Source organism: Anolis sagrei, chromosome 6 (genome assembly GCF_037176765.1).
Source record: "Anolis sagrei isolate rAnoSag1 chromosome 6, rAnoSag1.mat, whole genome shotgun sequence".
Classification (NCBI taxonomy): Eukaryota; Metazoa; Chordata; class Lepidosauria; order Squamata; family Dactyloidae; genus Anolis; species Anolis sagrei.
The window spans coordinates 21,552,662-21,579,346 of NC_090026.1; the positions used below are offsets into that span (position 1 = coordinate 21,552,662).

The 26,685-nt window shown below is 41.0% G+C and overlaps 1 protein-coding gene across 1 annotated transcript; it reads left to right on the forward strand.

Annotated features, from left to right (window-relative positions):
• The first annotated feature begins 3,153 nt into the window (after window positions 1–3,153).
• Window positions 3,154–25,749, forward strand: LOC132777928 (trans-1,2-dihydrobenzene-1,2-diol dehydrogenase-like). Its single transcript, XM_060780480.2, has 7 exons — window positions 3,154–3,344; window positions 6,612–6,723; window positions 15,232–15,395; window positions 19,732–19,984; window positions 21,630–21,754; window positions 23,674–23,824; window positions 25,018–25,749. The coding sequence occupies exons 1-7, from the start codon at window positions 3,255–3,257 to the stop codon at window positions 25,158–25,160; spliced, it is 1,038 nt and encodes a 345-aa protein (XP_060636463.2). The 5' UTR covers window positions 3,154–3,254; the 3' UTR covers window positions 25,161–25,749.
• The last annotated feature ends 936 nt before the right edge of the window (window positions 25,750–26,685 follow it).

Consider the following 26,685-nt stretch of genomic DNA (forward strand, 5'->3'; position numbering starts at 1 on the left):
ACCATCTTTTAAAGACTTAGTTGGGTGGCACCCAATAATACTGATTCAATCTCCAGTGCCTCCTTTCTAATGATCTCTTTTTGAAGTTTCCTTGTTCCTTCTCCTCCTCGCCCACTCAACAGGAGTTAGAGTAGCTTGGAGATACTATCTCTTACCCATCCCCTATCTTTTCTCTTCAGGACTCCTTAAAGTACCAGTACCGCAAACATCTTAAAAGAACACATTGTTTTATGAGTTACAAAACACAGTTCTGCCATTGCTGTTTCTTTGGCTAAGGGATGATGAAGTATGTAGTCCTAACATATCTGAAAAATCATGTTACGGACAACTGTCTTTAGGAACTATCATTCATTGACATGTACTGCACGTGGTGGTATCACAAAGGCCTGGGGCAGAAGCTGTGAAATCTTCCAAATGTTCACTCTCCAGTTTCCTTTTTGTTGGTTATGGTGGTTATGGATGATGGGAGTCCAACAACAACATCTGGAGAGACACGTAATATTTCAGGTAGGGCGGTGGTATGATTTAGACAGGACAGCCCTGTCCAGTTCCATTTTGGAAGTACCCAAACTAATGCATTTCATGGCAACAAACCTCATAAACTATCTTTATGAGCATCTCAGCAGCAAAGGACCTGAATGAAGCATGAGTAAGAATGAGCTGGTAGCTTTAGCCATCTGAGACAATGGCAAAAACAACAACAACAACAACAGCAACAACAACAACAACCAAGTCAATGGCTAGGAATTTGGGATAGTTGTCTAGGAATAAGCAAAGAAGACAGCTTCAAAGGAGAAGGGGCTAAATAGGCACCAGATTCTGTCTGATCTTGGAAGCAAAGTAGAGTCAGCCCTGTGTAGTACTTGGATGGGAGACTGCCAATCCATATCATGTGCTTTATGCTCTATTTCAAAGGAAGAAATTGGTAAAAACCACCTTTGAGTATTCCTTGCCTACGAAAACATTATGAAATGAATGGGATCTCAATATATCATCAGATGTCTTGCAACATGTAACAAACATATAAAGTACTATATATTGCCATTCAAAGGATCAGGTGGAGCAGGGAAAGTAATTACCAACTTTTATGAGTTGTGAAACTTAGGGAAATACATGTGAACTTGTCCTTTTAGTGGTTCTGAAAAATGCAGGCATTCAACCTTTTTGATTTCAGGAATCCCCTGGAAACCTCCCCCTTCACATAGGGTAAAGGTAAAGGTTTTTCCCCTGACATTAAGTCCAGTCGTGTCCTACTCTGAGGGTTGGTGTGCATCTAAATGAGCCAGCATTGTCCATAGACACCTCCAAGGTCATGTGGCCAGCATGACTGCATGGAGTGCCATTACCTTCAGATAAACACACCATTTTTTTAAAGGTGAAGTGTTTTGTTGCTTTAGAATCAGAATCATTTGAGTTGGAAGAGACCTCGTGGCCCATTCAGTCCAACCCCTTGCCAAGAAGCAGGAAAATTGCATTCAATGCACCCCCGACAGATGGCCATGCAGCCTCTGTTTAAAAGCCTCCAAAGAAGGAGCCCCCAACACACACTTCCTCCTTGCTTTTGGTCGCCCAAGGTCAATGCCCACCAAACCCTTCCAGTATTTTCTGTTTGTCATGGGAGTTCTGTGTTTTGTGTTGGTTCAATTCCTTTGTTGGTGGAGTTCAGAATTCTCTTTGATTTTAGGTGAACTATAAATCCCAGCAACTACAACTCCCAAATGACAAAATCAATACTCCCCATCCCCACCAATATTCAAATTTGGGCGTATTGTATATTTGTGTCAAATTTGGTCCAGTGAATGAAAATACATCCTGCATATCAGATATTTATATTACAATTCATAACAGTAGCAAAATTACAGTTCTGAAGTAGCAACAAAAATAATTTTAGAGTTGGGGGTTAGACATCTACTATCTAAAGTTCCCACCATAAAAGAAGTTCCTATATTCATATGACACCAAAATCCTCCCATTTGACAAAGAAAAGAATCTCCAACAGGAGCGCTTTGGGATTTGAATGCTATTCATGTTATGTGCCTTCAGATCAGCTCTAATATGTGACACCTCAGTCATAGGGCAAGATTTATTCAGAGGATGTTTGCTTTGCCTTCCTTCAATATGCAGGCAGAGAGACTTGGCCAGTGTTACCCAATGGCAGGGAATGGCATGGCTTTCTGTGGCCATGCAGGAATGTAGACCTTAATCTTCCAGAATCTACATCCCATATTAAAACCATTACACCACACATGCACTACCAGTTTCACAATCCCCTGCCATTGGTTGTGTGGGCTGTGAGATGTAGGCCCAAACCACTGGAGAGTTCCTCATTTTGCATTGATTTGGATGACATGTTACCAGGTCATCCAAAACACCATGTTGTCTCTGCTTAAAACAGTGGTTCCCAAGTTTTTTGGGTTTTTTTTATACCAGGGACCACTTTGACCAGGGGCCACTCTCCAACGTTAATACCACAAGGATTATGAATCAGTTTTTGGTTAACTTTAGATTCGGTTTGGTTATTTGGGATGCTGATTTAGAAAATTGCATTGGATGGACCACAACAGCTCTGGTTTCTGATACAAAACATATGCCATCCAGCAGTCACCATCTGCTCGCCCACAGAAAACCATATTTAATAATCTAGAGTTGATGTGGTAGTAGTGATCTTTCATGGGTAGTCAGCCTCTCCCCTCCCAATATCTCCATTGCCTCGGCACCATAAGAGGGTTTTGCAAGAACAGTAGCTCTTGTTGCTACATGGTTTTGAGGCAATTGTGTAGTAATGGTGAGGCCATGGACCATATTTTAATTCTTGTGGACCACTGGTGGTCCACAGACCACAGGTTGGGAACCATTGGCTTAAAGGCATCCTAGAGGAGTATCCTTGGAGAGCATCAGAGAGGAAGAAGATAGGAGTAAGGTGAGATGGAACAACACTCCACCTCCATGTACAACATAGTCATGTGTCCTACCTACTATACTCTTTGAAGAGTCAGGATTTGTACTCCATCTTCCATGACCTGGCACAGTTACCACATTCCAATTTTTCCCACCTGTGTTTTAGAAGCTGCCAAGCAGGCCTCTCCCTGCCCTTAGGCAGCCCTGCCTCTACGCTCAGCCCCTGATCTCTGTGCGTAGGCAGCAAGCAATTGGTTCAGGCACTTGTAGTGCTGCACCCTGACAAAACACAGCCAAGCGGTCGGAGCAACAGCAACAGCAGCCGAACCTCCTCCCCAGGGCCTCCAGGATCTCCAATGGCCACCCGTTGGGGGATCTGCTCCGCAGGGAAGATCAGCCACGATTTCCTTGTGGCCTTGAAGACCTTGCCGGCATCAGATCACAAGGTTGGGTAGCCCAGTCTAAGAAAGAAAGGGCGGGTGGGATGTACTCGTAGAAACACCAAGGGTCCACTTTGGGCAGGTTCAGCAGTCTACTTTCTTCCCCAGATCCTTTCAAAAGCCCCTGCTGTTAGAAATGTAGCAGGCAGAGATTGTGCCATCACTACAGCTTGATGCTTGAAGGGGTTTAAAAAGAAGATGATGGGCTGAAACTTAGTGGTGAAGCAATAACTTGGTAAGCCCTATGAGGAGCAGCTTAAGGAGCTGGGCATGTTTAGCCTGCAGAAGAGAAGGCTGAGAGGAGATATGATGGCCATGTATAAATGTGTGAGAGAAAATCATAGTGAGGAGGGAGTAAGTTCATTTTCTGCTGCCCTGCAGACTAGGACACAATGGAATAATGGCTTCAGACTATAGGAAAGGAGATTCCACCTGAACATTAGGAAGGACTTCCTGACAGTGTGAGCTATTCAGCAGTGGAACTATCTGTCCCGGAGTATGATGGAGGCTCCTTCTTTGGAGGCTTTTAAATAGAGACTGGATGGCCATCTGTTAGGGGTGCTTTGAATGAGATTTTCCTGCTTCTTGGCACGGGGTTGGACTGGATGGCCCATGAGTCCTGTCGAACTCTGTGATTCTATGATTTTAAAGTGGAGCTGTACTTCTCCAAATTCTCATACTAGCATGACTGGGGACAATGGGAGTTACAGTTAAGGAAATAATGTTGCTCTGGGTACAGATGAATGAAGAGGTCAACCCAGTATAAGATGACTTTCTGTGTTCTTTAGGGAAAATGAACAGTGATGCAAATGGACTTTTGATGCCAAAGGTCCCAGATTCAATCCATCGCTTCTCCAAGCAGAACTAGAAAAACTAATATATGATCATCTGGTACGCTTCAGCCTTTCTTCAGTCCTTTGTTATTCCTTAGGTGTTATTGGGATTATAATTCCTTCATTCATGATTGTTGACCATATAGCCTTGGTTGACAGCAGTTGGGGAAACATCAGGTTGGGAAAGACAAACAATGAATGATATTTTTTTCCATGTCAGGAGCGACTTAAGAAACTGCAAGTTGCTTCTGGTGTCAGAGAATTGGCCATCTGCAAGGATGTTGCTCAGGGGACATCCGGATGTTTTGATGTTTTACCATCTTTGTAGGAGGCTTCCCTCATGTCCCCGCATGGGGAGCTGGAGCTGATAGAGGGAGCTCATCCGCACTCTCCCAGGATTCGAACCTCCAACCTGTTGGTCTTCGGTCCTGTCAGCACAAGATTTTAACCCATTGAGCAACCAGGGGCTGATGATACAGGTTGAGTAACATGAGAACAAGAAGTGCTCCATATTTTTTATTTTTGGAATTCAATGCCTTTTTTGGAATAGCCTCACATCTTCTTCACCATTTATGGAAGAGATGCAAGGCTGGGGAAAGATTGAAAATCTGTGAAATTATGGGAAGCCAAAACTTTTTGCCTCTAATCTCCCTCTTTTGCCTTGAAGGCATTGGCTGCGATGGTCCTACTTGTTCGTCTAGTAGATCCTCTTTATTTTTGCTGATGTTTGCTACTTCCACCTTCCAGGTGCCCCTGCCTCGAAGGTGGAAGCAAGAAGCAAAAAGTTTTGGGTTTTTTCAAGGTTATCATATTTCAGATTTCCAGATAAGGGAAGCTCAACCAGTCCTGAACTGGATGGACCAAATGGTCTGACTCGACTTTGTATTCCCCAAACTCTCCCTGCTTCGTTTTTGCTCTCTCTGGCAGGAGGGGAAAAGCCACAGAAATCCTGGCAGAAAAGAGACGCTGACAATGCTTTTTCTGAGGTGGAACTCCTACAGCGGTGCTAATTATTCCTTTGTGTTATTGGGTTTATGAGCCGCTTTCCTAATCTGTCAGTTCAGAGACACTTAAATGTTATGTCTTCTTTCTGTGAATCACACTTACCAAATCTTCTTTTGTCTTCTCTGTATTTGTGTCTCATTTATATGCACTTCTTGCTTGCACAACTTTCTTACGTAGACAGCTTCCAAGTATGTTTCTCACATAGTTTTAGCTAATTTTACTTATCTTTCTAATATGTCCTACGGGTTACTTTTGGTCAGTAACACTTGTGCTCCAGGCCCAGACATGTTTCTTTATGGTGCAATGTATATGTGTTTTTCCATGAGTGACCACACAGTATTTTGCCAAGCCTAGAATACAGGAGGCTGCTTTATGACAAGCTATAGTTTTTTAGCAATCTTACCCAACAGAGTCTGTAGGATTCTACGGTCCTTGTGTTAGAAAACTTAAAGACTGAAAAATCACAATTACAGCCAGATAATACCTTCTTTGTCAGGTGCTTATCTTACAACATTGTGTCTCTCCATGTTGCTGCCTTGCATTTTAGTATTAATGAACTGTATTTTTTCATTCATGGAAAAAGCTGTGAATGGTTCCCAATATTTCTGTTGCTCCAATACTATCTTTATTGGGATTGGTTCCTTCCACTGCAATTCCAATTTCTGACAGTCACATGGCATGACTTAGTGTGATAGTCCACCTCTCCCCTTTGCTATTCCCAAGCAGAGTGAGGTTGCCATTGCCCCATTTTTCCTTTTCATATTTCTTTTAATTATTAAAATGTTATCATTTTGCCACAATTGTGGAGTTGCAGCACTAGCAGATTAAAAGATCAAAAGGCATGCATGCGCTTTTATTTATTCATCGTATCAGAAGCGAACCAAGGGTACAGTTGCAATGTATTTTTTAGAGAGAAAAAAAACCACAAAGTTTAAAAACTTGGCATTCTATTAAATGTCCTTTGACCAATAACTGGCCATTTGGAGCACCTCTGGTGTTGTTATGAGGACGCCCTCCATTGTGCATGTGGCAGGGCTCAGACACATTGTAATAGGTGGTCTGTGGTTTGCTCTTCTCCACACTTGCATGTTGTGGACACCACTTTTTGGCCCCATTTCTTAAGGTTGGCTCTGCATCTCGTGGTGCCAGAGCACAGTCTGTTCAGCACCTTCCAAGTTGCCCAGTCTTCTGTGTGTCCAGAAGGGAGTCTCATCCGATATAAGCCATGGATTGAGGTACTGGGTTTGAGCTTGCCACTTTTGGACTCTCGCTTGCTGAGGTGTTCCTGCAAGTATCTCTGTAGATCTTAGAAAGCTATTTCTTGAATTAAAGCATTGGTGTGTTGGCTGATATTTGAACAAGGGATGGGCCAGAGATGTCACTACCTTGCACTGATTTCTGGTATCATTCCTTGACTGGTTGTTTCTTTCTTCAGGCAGTAGCCATCGCTTCTCGGGACCTCAAGCGCTCCCAGGATTATGCCCAACAACACGGAATTTGTAGAGCCTATGGATCATATGAGGAACTGGCAGAGGACCCTGATGTAGGTGAGGATGTTGCCTGGAAAAAGCAGGGAGACAAACGGACTGCCCTGGTGCTCCTTGTGTGTGGCAGTGAGAAAAGAAACAACTTAGCAGATCTGTCCCCTAAAAAAGGGAAATGAGGTTAAGGAGAGGAGGGGTCCAAGAGGAGATACTATGAATGCATCGACACCATAGAATTAATGCATATTGATACCACATAATAATAATAATAATAATAATAATAATAATAATAATAATAATAAAGAATCATAGAGTTGGAAGAGACCTCGTGGGCCAACTAGTCTAACCCCCTGCCAAGAAGAGGGAAAATCTAATTCAAAGCACCCTTGACAAATGGCCATCCAGCCTCTGTTCAAAAGCCTCCACTTAAGGAGCCTCCACCACACTCCAGGGCAAAGAGTTCCACTGCTGAACACCTCTCACAGACAGGAAAGTTTTCCTAATGTTCAGGTGGAATCTCCTTTCCTGCACTTTGAAGCCATTGTTCAGCATCCTAGTCTCCAGGGCAGCTGAAAATAATCCTATTCCCTCCTCCCTGTGACTTCCTCTCACATATTTATATATGGCCTTCATCCTGTCTCCTCTCAGCCTTCTCTTCTGCAGGCTAAACATGTCCAGCTCTTTAAGCCGCTCCTCATAGGGCTTGTTCTCCAGACCCTGGATCATTTGAGTCGCCCTCCTCTGGACACATTCCAGCTTGTCAACATCTCCTTTCAGCTGCGGTGCTCAGAATTGGACACAGTGTGATTCCATTGTGGTCTGACCAAGGCGGAATAGAGGGATAGCATGATCTAGACACTAGACTCTTATTAATGCAGGAGAAAAATCACATTGGCTTTTTTTTAGCCAATACGATTTAGCTTTTATTATAGCCTGCCCTATCACCCCGGGGGTACTCAGGGCGGTTTCCAACAAAAAATGGCAAGCATTCAATGCTGTAATAAGCAAACCAAATTAAATCAAAACTTTAACTGCTCTCACTTATAGCTATGGAATCCAATAATTTTTGTAGCCTTTTCTTCCAGTCTAGTGCCCCACCAAATTGCAATCCCCATGATTCCATAGCACTAAGCCATAGCAGTTAAAGTGGTGTCTAACTGCATTAATTCTACAGTGTGTGTATTAAGTTTTGGTCCCGCCCCGACTTCCGGTGCGCGAGCATGGCGGAGAGCTGGGCACCTTAGAGCTCCGCTAGTGTGCCAGCCTCGACCGAGCGACTGGGTAGAGCTCAAGCTCCCTTCCCATCCTTGGATTGAAGAGGAGGGAACTGCGAAACCGGGGGGACCCGCCGATGGTCTACAAGGGGACCCTCTCCTCAAGAGGGGGCTCCAAAGAGACCCGGCAAGGGCCCCAAGGTACGGCGGGTCGCGGCGAGGCGTCCGGGACTCTGTCCCAATCTATCTCCAGCCACGCGCTCTTTTAAGCAAGAGACCGAAAATCAAGAAATAAAGTAAGTAAGAAAGGTGCCGGGCGAGGAGGGAGGAAGACCCCCAGAGAGGGAAGAAAAAGAGAAATCCGGGGGTTCGTGGAAAACATTATAAAAGGAATTAAAGGAAGAGGACACTCCCTGAGGAAGAATTAGCCATACAGATATACAAAGATTAAATTAAACAAAATTATATTCTACATCCAAATAGAAATCACGAACCTGGAATAATTGGCAAAATTAAAAGAACTGAGAAAATAAGAAATAAGAATTAAGACTATTAAGACTCAGACTACTCAAATAAATAAATAATTAAATCAACGAAACTAACCTTGAAGAGAATCTGTGGGGGAGGCCGTGTTGTGTCTCCGACTGAAGAGGCCATCGCGCAGCCGCGGAACACACGAGGAGTGGATAGAGGAAGTTACGAAACATCGCGAGAGACACTGACGAGAGCTCGGACGAGGTCTCGGGAGAGAGTGGCAAGACCGCGAGACTTGAAAAGACGCGAGATTTGAAGCGAGATTTGAAGCGAGATTTCGGAAACCAAACAGGAAGTGCTAAATAAAATACAGAAAAACGAAGGAGAGAGACACAGCAAACACAGACGGATGAGAAAGAAGCCTGGGAAAGATCAAGGAGAAGCGAAGGAGGAACCCACAAACGGACAAGCAACGAAAGGAGTAAGTCAAATAAAGTAAAGAGACAAAGTTGGTCACGGTTAAAGGGAGGAGAACTAGACAGAAAATAAGAAAGAAATATATAAGAATATATACAAGAATATAACAAACAAATAAGCACAAATAAATAAGCAATAATAAAACTGCAACGAAATAAAATAAAATAAAAGGAAATTAAAATAACTTAGAACAAAATAAAAAATAAAAAAATAAAACAAAAAATAATAATAAATAAGAATAAAATAATAAAATAATAATAAAATAACAAAAAAAAAAGATAGACAAATTTGTAGCACATAAACTTAATAGAAGAGAGGAGAAAAGTGACCAAACACAAGCAAGAAGGAACATAGAAAAAGAGACTTATACAATTCTTGATTTAAACGAATGAAACTCAAATGTGGGCGGACCTTAAAAGCTTAAACTTGTTCCAAACAGGGCTACCCAAACTGAAGGAAGAAACAATGGCAAGTAAAATCAAGAAGGAAAAAGAGCTCAAGGAAATGAACAGAGAAACGAATAAAGAAACAAACAAAGAAGTGAATGGTGAAGCAAATAAAGAAACAACAAAAGAGACAATAAACACAATAAACACGCCCAGAAGACTTTCCATAGGGGAGGAAGGAAGACTAAAGGAGTTACTGAAGGAGATCAGGACTATCGGAAAAGAATTGAAGGCTATGAATGAAAAACAAGATGCATACCAGAAGGTGGCGCAAGAACAGATGGCCGAATTAAGAAATGAAATAAAGATAGAACTAGGGGCGATGAAGAAAGACAATGAATCAATGAAAGAGGAGATAAAGGAATTGAAGAAACAGAAAACTGAACAAGAAAGAAGACAAGAGACATCGGAGGAGAAGATAGAATCACTAGAACTGCTACACCAAAAAATCCAAGCAAGACAAGATGTTCTAGAAAGAAGAGAGATGGAATTTCAGGTGAGAATGAGAAACATACATGAAGAAAAAGAGGAAAACTTACGAGAGATAATTACGGAAGTACTTGCAGAATTACTTCAAAGTACCAAACAATACATGGATGAACAACTTGACAGAACATACAGAATCAACACGAATTATGCGAGAAAAAACAAAACAGACCGGGATGTCATAGTCCAATTGACAAGAAGAACAACAAGAGATGCGATTATAAGAGCAAACACTGGAAAATCAATATACTACAAGGGGAAAAGAATAGTTATCCTAAAAGAATTCCCAACAACAATAATCAACAACAGAAGGAAGTATACCTTCCTGACAGAAGAGCTGAAGAAGCAAAATGTAAGATTTCGCTGGGAGAAGGATGAAGGACTCATGACGACATATAAAGGTCAAAAATATTGGATTAAAACAGTTGAAAGAGCGAGACAATTCTACAGAGGAATAAAGAAGGATGACTCGGAGGAAGAAGAGGAAGAAGATGACGAAAAGACTGAACCCAAAAGGAAACAAAGTAAAAGACAACGTCTCATCTCACCCAACAAGGAAGACCTCGAGGCAAGAAGAGACTACCTGAACCAACAAATTGAAAAGTATATCAACGAGGAAAGGATTAGGAATTTAAGAAAGGAACAAGAAGAAAAGACACGGGAAGAGACAGAAAAAGGACAAGAAGAAAGACTAGAAGAAGAAGGACAAGAAAAAGAAAAAGAAGAGGGACACACTTTTTAAAATGTCTTCAAGTATTAAAATTTTCTGTAACAATGTAAATGGTTTGAATGGCCCCAATAAACGAAATAAAATTTTTAATAAATTAAAGAAAAGAAAGTTCCAAATTATTGCCCTACAAGAAACCCATATCGCTAGTAAACATGTTGCACATCTAGAGGACAATAGACTGGGGAAAGTCTTTTACTCATCTGCTTTAGAAAAAAAAAGAGGAGTAGCCACATACATTACAAACAATATAGAAGCCGAACTAGCCTTCAAAGATCAGGAAGGTAGAATGGTAGGGGTAATGATCAATTGGAAAAATACTAAAATTTTAATTTGTAATATATATGCGCCGAACGATGCAAAATCCAAATTTGTGAAACAGTTAGAAGCAAATATAGCCAAACAAGTGTTCGACAAAATAATAATAATGGGTGACTTTAACGGAGTAACAGATAAAAATCTAGATAAAACTAAAAAACAAAAAAGCAGCTCGAAAGGCAATACAGGTACCCTGCCAAAACACTTCATAAACATGATGAGAGATCTAAAACTGGAAGATGCCTGGAGAATAAAGAATGGTATCAAACAAGACTATACCTTCTTCTCGGCCAGACATAAGAGCTGGTCGAGAATCGACATGATATGGGCATCGTCCTCACTTATACTAAAAATGAAGAAAATAAAAATAGCACCTAGGACAGACTCTGACCACTGCCCTATTGAATTAGAGATTAAGGAAGAAGAACGAAAATGGAGGTGGAAATTAGAAGACAATTTATTAAGGAAAGAAGAAGATAAAGAAAAGTGCAAAGCAACTATAAAAGAATACTTTAAAAATAATGATACACAAGAAGTAGATACATTCATAGTATGGGAAGCGAGCAAAGCCGTAATACGAGGTCACTTCATCCAGCAAAAGGCTAGATGGAATAAAGAGAAGAGAAAGAAAATAAAAGAAATAATGGAGGAAATTCAGAAAAAAGAAGAAGAGCTGAAAAGAAATCCGAAAAATAAGGAAATAGCACATAAGCTGACCTTACTACAATCGAGAAGAGAACATATAGAAATGGAGGAAAGAGCAAAAGAACTAAAACTTATAAAAGCGGACCACTTCCAAAACGCGAATAAGCCAGGAAGATGGTTGGCGAGAAGAATATTAGAAAAGAGAGAATCAAAATATATAGTAAAAATCAAAGAGAAAGAAAAGACCTACACATCAGAAGAAGAAATAAGAGATCAGTTTGCAAACTATTATAAGAAATTATATCAAGATGATCAAATAAAGAAGGAAAAGATCACCCAATACCTAGGAGATAAGAAAATTAGCAAAATATCGGAAGAGGAGAGAGAAGCGTTAAACAAAGAAATCTCGGAAGAAGAAATCAAATTCGCAATAAAGAGCCTAAAGACAAATAAGGCTCCTGGCCCTGACGGTTTGAGTGCGATCTACTATAAAACAACGATGGAAGAAATTATGCCATTTCTTAAAAAAACGCTAAATGAGATAAGAGAGAGGAAGGAGATACCAGAAAGTTGGAAACAAGCCAACATCCATATTATCCCAAAGGAGAAAAAAGACCCTGAACAACTTAAAAACTACAGACCAATTTCTTTACTTAATTTAGACTACAAAATTTTTAGTAGTATATTAGCAGAAAGACTTAAGAAATTTCTAACAAATTGGATAAAAGAAGAACAAACGGGATTTCTACCAAATCGACATCAACGGGAAAATGTGAGAACAATCATAAATCTAATTGATTATTACGACAAAAATATCCAAAAGGAAGTTATGTTCCTGGCCTTGGACGCCGAAAAGGCTTTTGATCAGATCAATTGGGATTTCTTTAAACTACTATTGAAAGAGATGGATGTTGGCTATTACTTCTTAAATTTAATTGAGGCCATCTATAAAAACCAACAAGCAAAAATTATAGTAAACGGCCAGGAGACTAAACAAATCGAAATAAAGAAAGGAACCAGACAGGGCTGTCCACTTTCGCCTCTGATCTTCATCTTAACAATGGAAGTTTTATTGAATGAAATAAGGAGAAACAAAGAATTGAAAGGAGCCACGATTAGAGGACAAACGTACAAATGCAGGGCGTTCGCCGACGATGTGATTTGCATAGTTGAGGACCCATCCACAAAATTAGAAAAATGGTTTGAAACAATAGAGAAATTTGGGAAGGTGGCGGGCTTCAAATTGAATATGGATAAAACAGAGGCAATAACAAAAAACATCCCCAAAAAGAATCTGGCTATAATTGAGAAAAAATGGAATATTAAAATAACACCAAAAATAAAATACCTGGGAATTGTAATCTCGCCAAATAACGCACAATTGCTTCAAAACAACTATACAACAAAATGGAATGAAATAAAACGAGATCTGGAAAAATGGAAAAATCTAAAACTATCAATATTAGGAAGGATAGCCTGTATAAAGATGAACGTATTACCAAAAATGTTATTTTTATTTCAAAACCTACCAATTATAAGAACTAAGAAAGGATTAAATCAGTGGAACAAAGACATAAGAAAATTTATTTGGCAAAATAAGAGAAGCAGAATAAACTTTAAAAACATAACCGATGAAAAAAACAGAGGGGGAATGGCTATGCCTGACCTAGGGATCTATGCAGAAGCATGTGCGATTACATGGGCACTTGATTGGATTAGGTTAGAAAATGAAAAACAGTTGAATTTGGAAGGCCACGATCTTAGAAAAGGGTGGCACGCATATATTTGGTACGGGAAAAGAAAAATAGAAAAAGGCTTTGGAAACCACTTTACCAGGTCCGCAATAATAAAAACGTGGGAAAAATATAAAGAAAGAATGTATAATAAAACTCCACTATGGGTATCACCTCTTGAGGCCTGTCAAAGAAGAGAGCTAGGTTGGATGAAGTGGCCCTGCTATAGAGCAATCACAGAAAAAAGGAATCAGGAGATACATCTAAAAAACCAAGAAGAAGTAAAGAAATTATACCCAAATGTAACGTGGCTGCAATACAGACAATTAAAAGAACACTTTATGATGGACAAAAAAATTGGCTTTATGCAAGAAGAAAATATCTGGGATAAAATCATAAAAGGCAAGAAAAAAACAATATCATCTATTTACAAAAAGTTATTAGACTGGAGTACGGAAGAAGAGAGAATAAAAGAGTGTATGATAAAATGGGCTAGCAATATAGGGAGACCAATTAATCTGGAAGAATGGGAAAACATATGGAAAAAGAAATTAAAATATACAAAAGCCTATGATCTAAAAGAAAACTGGCTTAAGCTATTCTATAGGTGGCATTTAACACCACAGAAGTTGGGAAAACTATATAAAAACATAAACACAAAATGCTGGAAATGCGGGGAAACAACAGGAACGTACTTTCATATGTGGTGGCACTGCCAAAAGGCCAAAAGATTCTGGAAAGCAGTGCAAGAAAAATTACAATATATAATGAAGATTAAAATTCCACTCACCCCAGAAATATTCCTACTGGGTATAACAAAAGAGGAAATAGATCAGAGTGAAGATAAACTATTGTTCTTAGCGACAACAGCGGCGAGAATAGTATATGCCAGATATTGGAGAAAGGAAGAGATACCTGAGATAGAAGAATGGGAGACAAAACTCTTGGAAGTAAAGAATATGGACAGACTAAGTTATCTTATTCAAAAAAGTAAAGGAAGAATTGAAAAAGAAACAGACTGGACAAAGATAGACGAATACTTCAAGCAGAAATGAAGCAGATGATAAAGCTGGGAGTAAATATATTTCCAAAACCCGAACGAGACACAAAATAAATCGGAGATAGGGAAATAAGGAATAGAAGAAAGAAAGAAAAGGATAAAACCTCGCAAAGGACACCCGGAAGACAGACCGAAGGAAGGGGGAAACCCTCGATTTTCTCTCTATCACTTTTAACCCACCCTTCACAACCTTTTTTCTTTCCCTGACTTTTCATATCCCCACCTTCAACCACCCCCGACCCCTCTAAGTCTACCCCCGTCAACCACTCTTACTCTTTTCCAGCTCTCATTCCTCTTTCTATTCCTGTCCTTTCGACGCCTATCTACTTTTAACTTGACTGCATCTTTTGCTCTCTTTTAAGTATATGTATATGGAAAATGTGAATAAAGATTATTTAAAAAAAAAAAAATTCTACAGTGTAGATGCACCTTGTAGCAGCCACTCTGCACCCTCAATGTGTGCATATCCTCTGACATTTCTCAGATTAAAACCAGAACAGGAATACATGACAGTGTGGTTAAGACAGCAGACAGTATAATTGAGAAAGACTCGACAAGCTAGGAAAGGTTGAAGCAGTTTGCTTTTGCCTGAGACTACTGGGTAGAGAAAGATTCCTTGCCCTTTTGAGTTAATTGAATGCGGACTACATTTACACTTTGAACTCATTTTGTGGCAATTCAAGTAATCTGAGGACCAATGGAGAAGAGAGAGAAACTGGGGCATTTTAAAAACATTTGAGAAAATGGGATGAAAGAGTGTTAATCGGGATTGTACTTCCCAAACAGGGACAGCTGGGGTGTGTGCATGTACTAACTCAGGTAGACACCTCACCTTATAATTAAGTAGAGCCAGCCATGTCTATCCATGGCCATTTTTTCCTGGTCACTGATCATAATTTCTGCACTTCAGTCTACAAGCCTGTAGCTCTAATATAGCCCTGTATCATTCCACTTTTCCTTCTCCTCATCTACCGGGATCGTTCTTTTTCAGATGTGGTATATGTGGGATCGGTCCACACCCAGCATCTGGCTCACACGCTCCTCTTTCTCCGGGCGAAGAAGAATGTTCTATGTGAAAAACCCATGGCCATGAATTCATGCGATCTCCAGGAGATGATCAGAGCCGCACGAGAGAATGATGTGTTTCTCATGGAGGTAGGAAATGGTGGGGTTGAAGAAGGAAGTCAAGATAGGCTAGGGCAGTACAAAAGAGAGAGCGCTAGATTGTCCAGGAGAACATTGAAAACAGCTTGAAAAAGTACTTCCCTTTTGGACTGCAGATCCCAGAATCCACCATTCAGAATGATGAGTTATAACAGCGTTTGCTAATTCCAAGACCCCTTAATATAGTTCCTCATGTTATAGTTTCATTGCTACTTCATAACTAATATTGCTACTGTTACGAATCATAACATAAATATCTGATATACAGGATGTATTTTCATTCACTGGACCAAATTTGTCACAAATACCCAATATGCCCAAATTTGAATACTGGTATGGTTGGGGGGGGGGGGGGTGATTTTGTCATTTGGGATTTATAATTCACCTACAATCAAAGAGCATTCTGAACTCCACCAACGATGGAATTGAACCAGACCTCCCATGACCAACAGAAAATACTGGATGGGTTTGGTAGGCATTGACCTTGAGCAGGCATGTAGCCAGGGGAGCGGGGGGGGGGGGGGGGGGGGGGGCTTTGGGGGCTTCACCCCCCCCCCCCCCCAAAATTGTCATGGTGGCCCGCGAGAAGGCCTTACTGGTGCATTATTTAAACAGTTATGTTTATTCATATCATGATCTGATCACCATACTCCATATATCCCATATGCATGGGGGTATTAGGGTAACGATACAAAAGGTTTACTAGGGTAGACCCTCTTTCACTCAGACTCAGCCCCCCCCCCCCCCCGAATCAAAATCCTGACTACGGCCTGATCTGATCTTGAGTTTTGGAGTTGTAGTTCACCTACATCCAAAGAGCACAGTGAAGTCAAACAATGACGGATCTAGCCCAAACTTGGCATGAATCCTCAATATGCCCAAATTGGAACACTGGTGGAGTTTGGGGAAAATAGACCTTGACATTTGGGAGTTGTCGTTGCTGGGATTTATAGTTCACCTACAATCAAAGAGCATTCTGAACCCCACCAATGATAGAATTGGGCCAAACTTCCCACACAGAACCCCTATGCCTTGAAGGGACTCGCTGGTGCAAGCCTCCCTTCAGCCACACATGCGCTCCCTTCGCCACACATGTGCACCGTGCTGCCATGCACAGAGAACGCCTGCTCTCCCTTCTCTGCTTGGAGTTTCAGACAGAGCCCTTCCCTTGGCTTAGAGGCTGGCCAATCACAGCAGAGAAGGGTTTTTGGTGGGAGCATTTGCTGTTTCCAAAAAAGAAGAGGACAGGCAGAGAGATCTTCAGCCTTCTCTGCCAAAGGGGTTACTAAGACCATCAAAAATGTATGTTTTCTGATGGTCTTTGGCAATACTCCTGAAACCCCCTCACAACCCCACCCCCATGGGTCCTGACCCCCAGGTTGAGAAACATTGAGTTACAGTGAGTTACATGGCTCAATGAGGACTTGAGTCTGTAAGTGCATTTACAGTATAGAATTAAGGCAGTTTTACAGCACTTTAATGGCCATACTTAATGCCATGGATGCCTGAGAGTTGTAGTTTTAGAAGGTCTGCATCCTCCTCTGCAAAAGAGCACTGGTGCCTCATCATACTACAACTCCCAGGATTCCATAGCATTGAGCAACTGCTCTTAAAGTGCTGTCAGTTCTACAGTACAGATGTGGGTGTATCCAAGGTTGATCGGGAAGAGTGGATGGGAGCCGGAGCGTGGGAGCTGTAGCCTATTATTGCCCAATAGTTTAGCAGCACCCTTTCTGAGAAACACACACCCATAAGTGAAGCAAATACTAAGGATAGCAAAGGAGGAGACAGAGTTTAGTATCAATGCAGCTATTTTTTCAAGAAGAAGATACCTGCTTTAGTTTGTGATGTTTCCACCAAAAGTGGGGTCATGAAATTATGATGGAGGCTAAATGTTGCCTGGACAAACTACTACATTTGGGGCTAAGCGTGGATTCAAGTTAACTCTGTCATAGAGTTTTCTTGGCAAGACTTCAGAGCAGGCTTGCTATTACCTTCCTGTAATGCTGAAAGAATGTGATACTTTAGGGGTGTGTTTGCATTGTAGAATTAATTCAGTTTGACGTCACTTTACCTGCCACGGCTCCTTGCTATAGAACAGGCATGGGCAAACTTTGACTCTCCAGGTGTTTTGGACTTCAACTCCCACCATTCCTAACAGCCGGTAGGATGTTAGGAATAGTGGGAGTTGAAGTCCAAAACACCTGGAGAGCCAAAGTTTGCCCATGCCTGCTATAGAATCTATAGAATCTTGGGATTTGTAGTTTGGAGAGGTACCAGCACTCTTTGGCAGAGAAAGTGAAAGATCTTGCAATCTACAACTCCCATGATTCCATAGCACGGCATTTAAAGAGTAGCGTCCAACTGCTTTAATTCTATGATATAGATGTTCCTTCAGTAAGTTTCTGTTATTAAGCAAGGATCTGAATCTCTAGTCTCCCATAGTCCTAGCCCAGCCCCCAAACTATTACACTGTAATGGCTCTCCACTTGACCCTTACTGTCAGTCCTCTGTATTTATGCACTTAATTAAAATATCCTCATTCATGCCCAAAAATTCAAAAAGCAAATCTTGATTTTGCCATTTTGTATAAGAGAGTAATTTTGCTATGACATTGGATATAATGGGATAGAGGTAGTCCCCCAGTTCTGCAGGTTCTGTAGTTTTTTTTCTTAAGTTGAATTTGAATGTACAGTTACATTTTTAAGTGTAACTCCAGCCAAATGTATATACTGTATATACTCGAGTATAAGCCTAGTTTTTCAGTCTCTTAGGCTGAAAAAGCTCCCCTTGACTTATTATTTTACTCTGTTATTTTATTATTTATTATTATTAAATAAAATTTATATATAATAATACATTTTATTATTTATTATTTTACTCTGATATTTTACTCTGTTATTGGTATCATTTTTATTATATTTACATTATTTTACTCTATTATTATTATGTTTATTATTTTCCTCTTTATTATTTATTATTTTACTCTATTTTAATATTACATTTATTATTTTACTCTATCATTATTTTTATTATATTTATTATTATTTTTTTAAAAAGGTAAAGGTTGTCCCCTGACATTACGTCCAGTCATGTCTGACTCTGGGGTGTGGTGCTCATCTCCATTTCTAAGCCGAAGAGCCAGCGTTGTCCATAGACACCTCCAAGGAGCAGTACCTATTGATCTACTCACCTTCGCATGTTTTTGAACTGCTAGGTTGGCAGAAGCTAGGGCTGACAGCGGAAGCTCATGCCGCTCCTCAGAATTGAACCTGCGACCTTTTGGTCAACAAGTTCAACAGCTCAGCGCTTTAACCCACTGCGCCACCGTTTACTATAGTTATTGTTTTATTACATTTATTATTTTACTCCATTATTATTACATTTATTATTTTTCTCTATTTATTATTATTACATTTATTTTACTCTATTTATTATTACATTTATTATTTTACTCTATTATTGCTGTTATTATTACATTTCCATTATTTTCCTCTATTATTATTATTTTGATTACATTTCCATTACTTTACTCTCTTTATTATTATAGGAAGGATACATAAGCACATTTACATTGAAGAAGGTTAGACTAATGGTTTAATCAGAATTGGACAGTCTTATCTTAAATTACAGTTTTATGTAAATATTCAAAAACATCTGACCTACTAATGCTTCAATTAATGTAATTTTATTGGTATCTATTTTTATTTTGAAATTTACCAGTAGCTTGTGCATTTCTTTTTTTGCTACAACTCACAGAATCTCTATGGCCTTGAGTCAATATGTTTTCCCAGTGTTTTGTGGTAAAATTAGGTGCTTCGGCTTATATTTGGCTGGCTTATACTCGAGTATATACGGTATATATTTCAGCTTTGGGCAGCATAGGAAACGGTTAACAGCCTTGTGGTGTTTCTTTTGTTGCCTGTGCCCCTATTCACAAAATTTCACCTCACTTTCTGTCCCTGTGATAATTGGATTTTGAAAAAAATGGCTTATTGTGGAAACAAAGATTGGTGATAATGTGTCAGTGGAAACCCTTTTTCCCCACGATAGCTCTTTCATTGGGAAATTTCCCTTCCCAGGGGTAGATTTCTCTCACTTCCTGTTGTTGCACCCGTTCTTAACTATGAGTCTTATGTAAATCAGATGTTTGTAACTTGGGGACTGTGTATATTGTGTATAAAGAGACTTCAGGATATCCAGATTTTGGTATCCATGGGGGTCCTGGATCCAAACTCCATCAGATACCAAAGTTCACCCAATTCTGTAGTTCCCCTCTTTCATTTCTGTGGAATTATAGGCTCTCATCAATCTGTGTCTCTTTTAGGGTTTCTGGACACGATTCTTCCCTGTATCAGAGCAGATCCGCAGCATGCTGTGCGAGAAATCTCTCGGAGACTTAAAGGTGCTCCAGGCTCAGCTAGGCTTTCAGATGGACGACATCCCAAGGCTGATAGATAAGAAACTGGGCGGAGGTGTCACCTTGGACCTGGGCTGCTACTGTGTCCAGTTTGCTGCAATGGTTTTTGGGCATGAAATGCCAACGTCCATTGTGGCCACAGGATTACTACATGACACAGGTGAAAGGTGGTGCTGGTAGTAGGGGATAAGACTACAAAAGAAATGTTGTAAACATGGGGATCGGCCATTTCAGGAAAGCTAGAAAGTGCTTGGCATACATTACAAGTTGGAAGTAACACATTACAAGTTGATTATTCCTTTTCCAAAATGTTTCGAACCAAAACTGTTTTGGATTTTGGATTTTGCAGATGTTGGATTACAGTAGACTCATGGGCCCCTTCGACACTGCCATATAAAATCCAGATTATCTGCTTTGAATTGAATTATATGGCAGTGTAGACTTGTATAATCCAGTTCAAAGCAGATAGTGCAGATTGTTTGTTTTGATAATCTGAATTGTATGGCCATATGGAAGGGGCCTCAGTGAACTTGTGAGGCCTTTGTAAATGCCAGATAAATTTAGGTTCCAGTTGCTTGAGAGTTACTATTAAAAATAGCCCTAAAACTATACCCCATACAACACCTATACTATGGTATCATAAACTCTGCATTGACTTGATATTCATATTGAAATATAATAATTAAAAACAAATAAAGACAAAAAAAGATAAACCTCACTTAATGTAACACAGTTTTACTATATTATAAAAATTCCAATTTTAGTTATTTTTGAATAGTGAAGTGTTCAATAAGACTACACAGGGAAGCCATTGAACTCCACAAGCATGTGGACAATTTCAACAGAAAGAAAGAAACCATGAATAAAATGCTAAAATCAGGACAGTTAATAAAGAGCAACACTCAAAAAGCAGGGGAATTCCAGATAAGAATCAACCAGAGCCAGCTGACACCTCCCGACAAAACATTCCCCCAGGCAAGAGCAACCAGACTTTGAAGCTGCAAGGCTATTAAATGCTAATCAAGGAGATCAACTGCAACATTCACGCTTGCCTCAAGCAGGCAAGAGTTCTTACTCCCACCCTGGACATCCCACAAATATATAAACCTCACTTGCCTAGTTTCCAACAGACCTCACAACCTCTGAGGATCACTGCCATAGATGGGGGCGAAACATCAGGAGAGAATGCTTCTGAAACATGGCCATACAACCCAGAAAACTCCCAGCAACCCAGTGAAAATTTCATTTTCAAAAAGTTAACTATAAAGGCAAAACCTAACTTTTTGTGGGCCTTGCAACTGTAAACAATTATTTATTTATTTTTATTTATTTAAATACTTATATACCGCTGTTTCTCAGCCTAGCCGGCGACTCAACGCGGTTCACAGCATAATATAACAGTCAACAATATACAGTTAAAAGCATAAAAACATAAAAAAACATAAAAACACAATTCATACATCCATACCAATCCAGTTCAACTCTTAACTAAAAACGTGATCCTGTTCGTCGTCCATATTGCCAGTCCTTTAGTCAATTACCATTCTTTGCATTGAGTTAACCAAATGCCTACTTGAACATCCAGGTCTTCAATCTTCTTCGGAAGACCATCAATGAAGGGGCTGATCTTACCTCCAAGGGCAGGGCGTTCCATAGCCGCGGGGCCACCACAGAAAAGGCCCTGTCTCTCGTACCCGCCAGCCGCACCTGGCGGGTGGCGGGTTCTCTATTTTAGTTCTCTATTATAAAAGTAATGTTCCAAAGTTTTAGTGGAGATTACATCATTTTCTTCCCTTGTTTCGTAGGAGTGGATGAAACAGTTACCGTTGTCCTCAACTATTCAGGGAATCGGCAAGCAGTGCTTACCTACACCATGATGGTGAATCTGCCAGGAGAGGCAATCATTGGAGGAACCGAAGGAACGATTAAGGTACCTGGCTACACAGCAATGGGCAGACTATTGGTTTAGCTCAGGCATGGGCAAACTTCGGCCCTCCAGGCGTTTTGGACTTCAACTCCCACAATTCCTAACAGCCTGTAGGCTGCTAGGAATTGTGAGAGTTGAAGTCCAAAACACCTGGAGGGCTGAAGTTTGCCCATGCCTGGTTTAGCTGGTTTACTATTTCTCATGCCAGTAAAGTAATGCTCAAGATCCTGCAATACATGGAGAGAGAGTTGCCAGATGTACAAGCTGGGTTTACAAAAGGCAGAGGAACAAGAGACCAGATTGCCAATATCCCCTGGATAATGGACAAGGGCAGGGAGTTTCAGAAAAACATCTATTTCTGTTTCATTGCCTATTCTAAAGCCTTTGACTGTGTGAATCATAATAAATTGTGGCAAGTTCTTGGTGGTTTGGGCATACCAAGACACCTTGTCTTTCTCCTGAGGAATCTGTATAAGGACCAAGTAGCAACAGTCAGAACTGACCAGGGAAGAACAGACTGGTTCAAGACTGGGAAAGGTCCAACCTATTCAACTTGTATGCAGAACACATCATGCGATGTGCGGGGCTTGACGAATGCAGGGGGTTGGACTGGATGGCCCATGAGATCTCTTCCACCTCTATGATTCTAGCTGGACTGTGATGTTGAAAGCTATGTTGTAACACACCTGGAAGGCAGGATCCCAGAATGGCACCATACCTGGCTGCCGGGTATTACAATGCCATGATGTCTCCTCTGGCTATTACATAGAATCGTAGAGTTGGAAGAGAACTCATGAGCCATCCAGTCCAACCCCCTGCCAAGAAGCAAGAAAATTGCATTCAAAGCACCCCTGACAGATGGCCATCCAGCCCGTTTAAAAGCTTCCAAAGAAGGAGCCTACACCACACTCTGGGGCAGAGAGTTCCACTGCTGAACAGCTCTCCCAGTCAGGAAGTTCTTCCTAATGTTCAGATGGAATCTCCTTTCTTGTAGCCATTGTTCTGCGTCCTAGTCTCCAAGGAAGCAGAAAACAAGCTTGCTCCCTCCTCCCTGTGGCTTCCTTTCACATATTTATACATGGCTATCATATCTCCTCTCAGCCTTCTCTTCTTCAGGCTAAACATGCCCAGCTCCTTAAGCCGCTCCTCATAGGGGTTGTTCTCCAGACCCTTGATCATTTTAGTCGCCCTCCTCTGGACACATTCCAGCTTGTCATATCTCTCTTGAATTGTGGTGCCCAGAATTGGACACAATATTCCAGGTGTGGTCTAACCAGAGCAGAATAGAGGGGTAGCATTACTTCCCTAGATCTAGACACTATGCTCCTATTGATGCAGGCTAAAATCTCATTGGCTTTTTTGCCGCCACATCACATTGTTGGCTCATGTTTAACTTGTTGTCCACGAGGACTCCAAGATCTTTTTCACACTCTCGAGCCAGGCACTGTCCCCCATTTTGTATCTTTGCATTTCGTTTTTCCTGCCAAAGTGGAGTATCGTGCATTTGTCACTGTTGGACTTCATTTTGTTAGTTTTCGCCCATCTCTCTAATCTGTCAAGATCGTTTTGAATTCTGCTCCTGTCCTCTGGAGTATTGGCTATCCCTCCCAATTTGGTGTCGTCTGCAAACTTGATGATCATGCCTTCTAGGCCATATTTATACACGGCCGTCATGTCTCCTCTCGGCCTTCTCTTCTTCAGGCTAAACATGCCCAGCTCTTTAAGTCACCCCTCATAGGGCTTGCTCTCCATATCCTTGATCATTTTAGTCGCCTTCCTCTGGACACATTCCAGCTTGTCAATCTCTCTCTTCAATTGTGGTGCCCAGAATTGGACACAATATTCCAGGTGTGGTCTAACCAAGGCAGAACAGAGGGGTAGTATGACTTCTATGGATACTGTAATTGGTTTTCTTTCTCCAGATTCCCAACCATATGAACAGCCCCACAGTGATGTTTCTGAAAGGGAGCCGGTGGGAATGGCCTCTTCCACCTTCCCCTGAACCCCTTTTCTTTGAACACGACATCGGGTTGCGATATGAAGCAGAACATGTCCGGCACTGCCTGCTGAAGGGTAAGCTGGTAGAAGTAGTGCCTTCTAACCAAATGGTTTCTCATATGAGCAGCTTTAGAATATGAGCAGATGGAATCCAAATTTGGGGAGTTGTGGACATTTTCCGTAATCACCCTGACAAATGGGCCAAATAATAGGGCAATTTGCTTCTAAACTGTACATGTAACTAAACGAGTCATCTCAAATGGCTGTTGAGCATTACACTTCCATAGGTTTTAGACTTCAATATTGCTGATTTCTCTAGCTAGCAATTATTTATTTATTTATTGTGTCAGGAACAAACCAAACAGTTGTATTGCATTTTTTAACAAACAAACAAAACAAAGTTTGCAAGCTTGGTAGTTGATTAAATGTCCTTTGACCAGTAGCTGGCCACTTGGAGTGCCTCTGGTGTTGCCGCAAGGAGGTCCTCCATTGTGCATGTAGCAGGACTCAGGTTGCATTGCAGCAGGTGGTCTGTAGTTTGCTCTTCTCCACACTCGCATGTCGTGGATTCCACTTTGTAGGCCCATTTCTTAAGGTTGGCTCTATATCTCGTGGTACCAGAGTAGTCTGTTCAGCACCTTCCAAGTCACCCAGTTTTCTGTGTGCCCGGGGGGAGTCTCTCATTTGATATCAGCCATTGATTGAGTTTCTGGGTTTGAGCCTGCCACTTTTGGACTCTCGCTTGCTGAGGTGTTCCTTCAAGTGTCTCTGTAGATCTTAGAAAACTCTAGCTAGAAATAACTCATTATAAAAGATAGGAATTGCTGTTCAACAATATTTGGAGGAACACATGTTTTTTCTGGGTAACCCCAAGTTCTCTTTAAAGCATTCACACAGCAACATTGAAAAGAGAGCAGGACAAAGAATGCATAGCTATGACAGAGGCAAGTGGATGAGATGGACTTGTCTGGCTGGAATGAACAATATTAAATTATTACTACTATTACTTTGAAGTTCCCACTTGTCACATGTAATGCCTCTTTAATGTTATCTATGGGGGAGGGGGGGGGAAATCTTTTTATCCTGTACCTGGAAAGCTCTGGCCTAGAACCCACATCTTCTGTTGTCATTGATATTTGGGTGCTGTTCCCATTATTGAAGTTGGCTCAGGCAGATGGGAATCAAAGTCTAGCAATTCCAAAACAGATCTGAAGCAACCCTGGTCTTCATAAATTTATTGCTCATCTATGTGCCTCTCTTTCATGCAGATTTGAAGGAGAGTCCCATCATGCCTCTGAACGAAAGTGAACTTGTGACCACAATTCTGGATGAAGTTCGAAAGCAACTGGGGGTGATCTATGAGCAAGATGCCGTACAGAACAAATACAGGCATCAAACATCATACAAATAAACTTTCCTTTTTTGCTTAAATGATCTAGTGACTGAAGAATGGCTGTAACATTGTCTGGGACAAGAGTGCCAGAGCTCTGAAAGGCTACTTGTTTGGACTATTAACTCCTCTGAAAACCCTCAGTCACCACAGTCAACAACTGCAGGTTCTAATCCTAACAAGTAGCGGTTCCAAGAATGAAGATTCTGCCCTTCTACCTGAAAAGCCACAATTTCTCTGGAAGGACAGGGAATAGCTGGAGGACATCATCTAATCCAGAAAATGCATAGCTGTCCATAGTGTGTAACTGGCTACTTGTGGACACACTGACTATCAATGTTATTCAGAAACAGCTGAAGGACACCAGTTTGCCATGTATCCATCTTCCAAAAGGCAGGCAGAAGATATTTGCATAAAGGATTAGGGTATACATCCTAATTTACATGTAAAGATGCAAATTTAATAATTATGTTTACATAAAGTAAAGGTAAAGATTTCCCCTGACATTAAGTCTAGTTGTGTCCAACTCTGGGGGGTGGTGCTCATCTCCATTTCCAAGTCGAAGAGCCCGACGTTATCTGTTAACACCTTCCAAGGTCATGACTGCACAGAGCACCGCTACCTTCCCGCGGAAGCAGTACCTATTGATCTAGTCATATTTGCATGTTTTTGAACTGCTAGGTTGGCAGAAGCTGTGTCTAACAGCGGAAGCTCACCCCACTCCCCGGATTCAAACCACCAACCTTTCGATCAGCAAGTTCAGCAGCTCAGCAGTTTAAACCGCTGCACCACCAGGGGCCCCACGTTTACACAGATACAATATATAACAAAGTATACAGAGATACAATATATATAACTGAGAGTGTGGCCCCCAGTGGTGCAATGGGTTAAACCCTTGTGCTGTCAGGACTCTGACTGACAGGTCAGAGGTTCAAATCCAGGGAGTGCGAATGAGCCTCCTCTGTCAGCTCCAGCTCTCCATGCAGGGACATTAGAGAAACTACCCACAAGGATGGTAAAACATCCAGGCGTCCTGAGCAACGTCCTTGCAGACGATCAATTCTCTCATACCAGAATTAACTTGCAGTTTCTCAAGTCATTCCTGACACACACACACAAAACCTAAAAGGAAGCCTCTATGTGAGCTAAGTCTGTTCAAATGCTGCTAACAGCTAGTGGCTGTTAAGAGTCAAGGCCCTGTTCCCCCTCCCTGCTTATTTTCCTATATTAAAAATCTTGAGAGCGAAGACTTAGGTACTCTTAAATGGAATGTTAATCTTAAATCTGCCTGTATGGAATTATTATGAACCGGGAGGCCAAGCAACCAGAAGGGGGTGGGTGGGATCTCCAAACAGACAAATGGCAAATAATTCTCCACCCCCCAGTCTGAAAAAACATGAATGGGTGTGTAAGAGTAGACAAAATACAAATTAGTCTGGAATGGCCCAAATTCAATCCAGAAATTGTAAATCAAGTAAATCAAGAATGGTCTACTGTAGCTCCCAAGGTGTTTTTAAATTATAGCTTTCATAATTACCACCAAGTT

Excerpts from the sequence above, each read along its gene's own strand:
- LOC132777928 (XM_060780480.2), top strand. The coding sequence starts at position 3,255 with ATGGCCACCCGTTGGGGGATCTGCTCCGCAGGGAAGATCAGCCACGAT. Across the intron at positions 6,724-15,231 it reads GGCAGAGGACCCTGATGTAG|ATGTGGTATATGTGGGATCG; the intron begins GTGAGGATGTTG and ends GTTCTTTTTCAG. Across the intron at positions 15,396-19,731 it reads ATGATGTGTTTCTCATGGAG|GGTTTCTGGACACGATTCTT; the intron begins GTAGGAAATGGT and ends TGTCTCTTTTAG.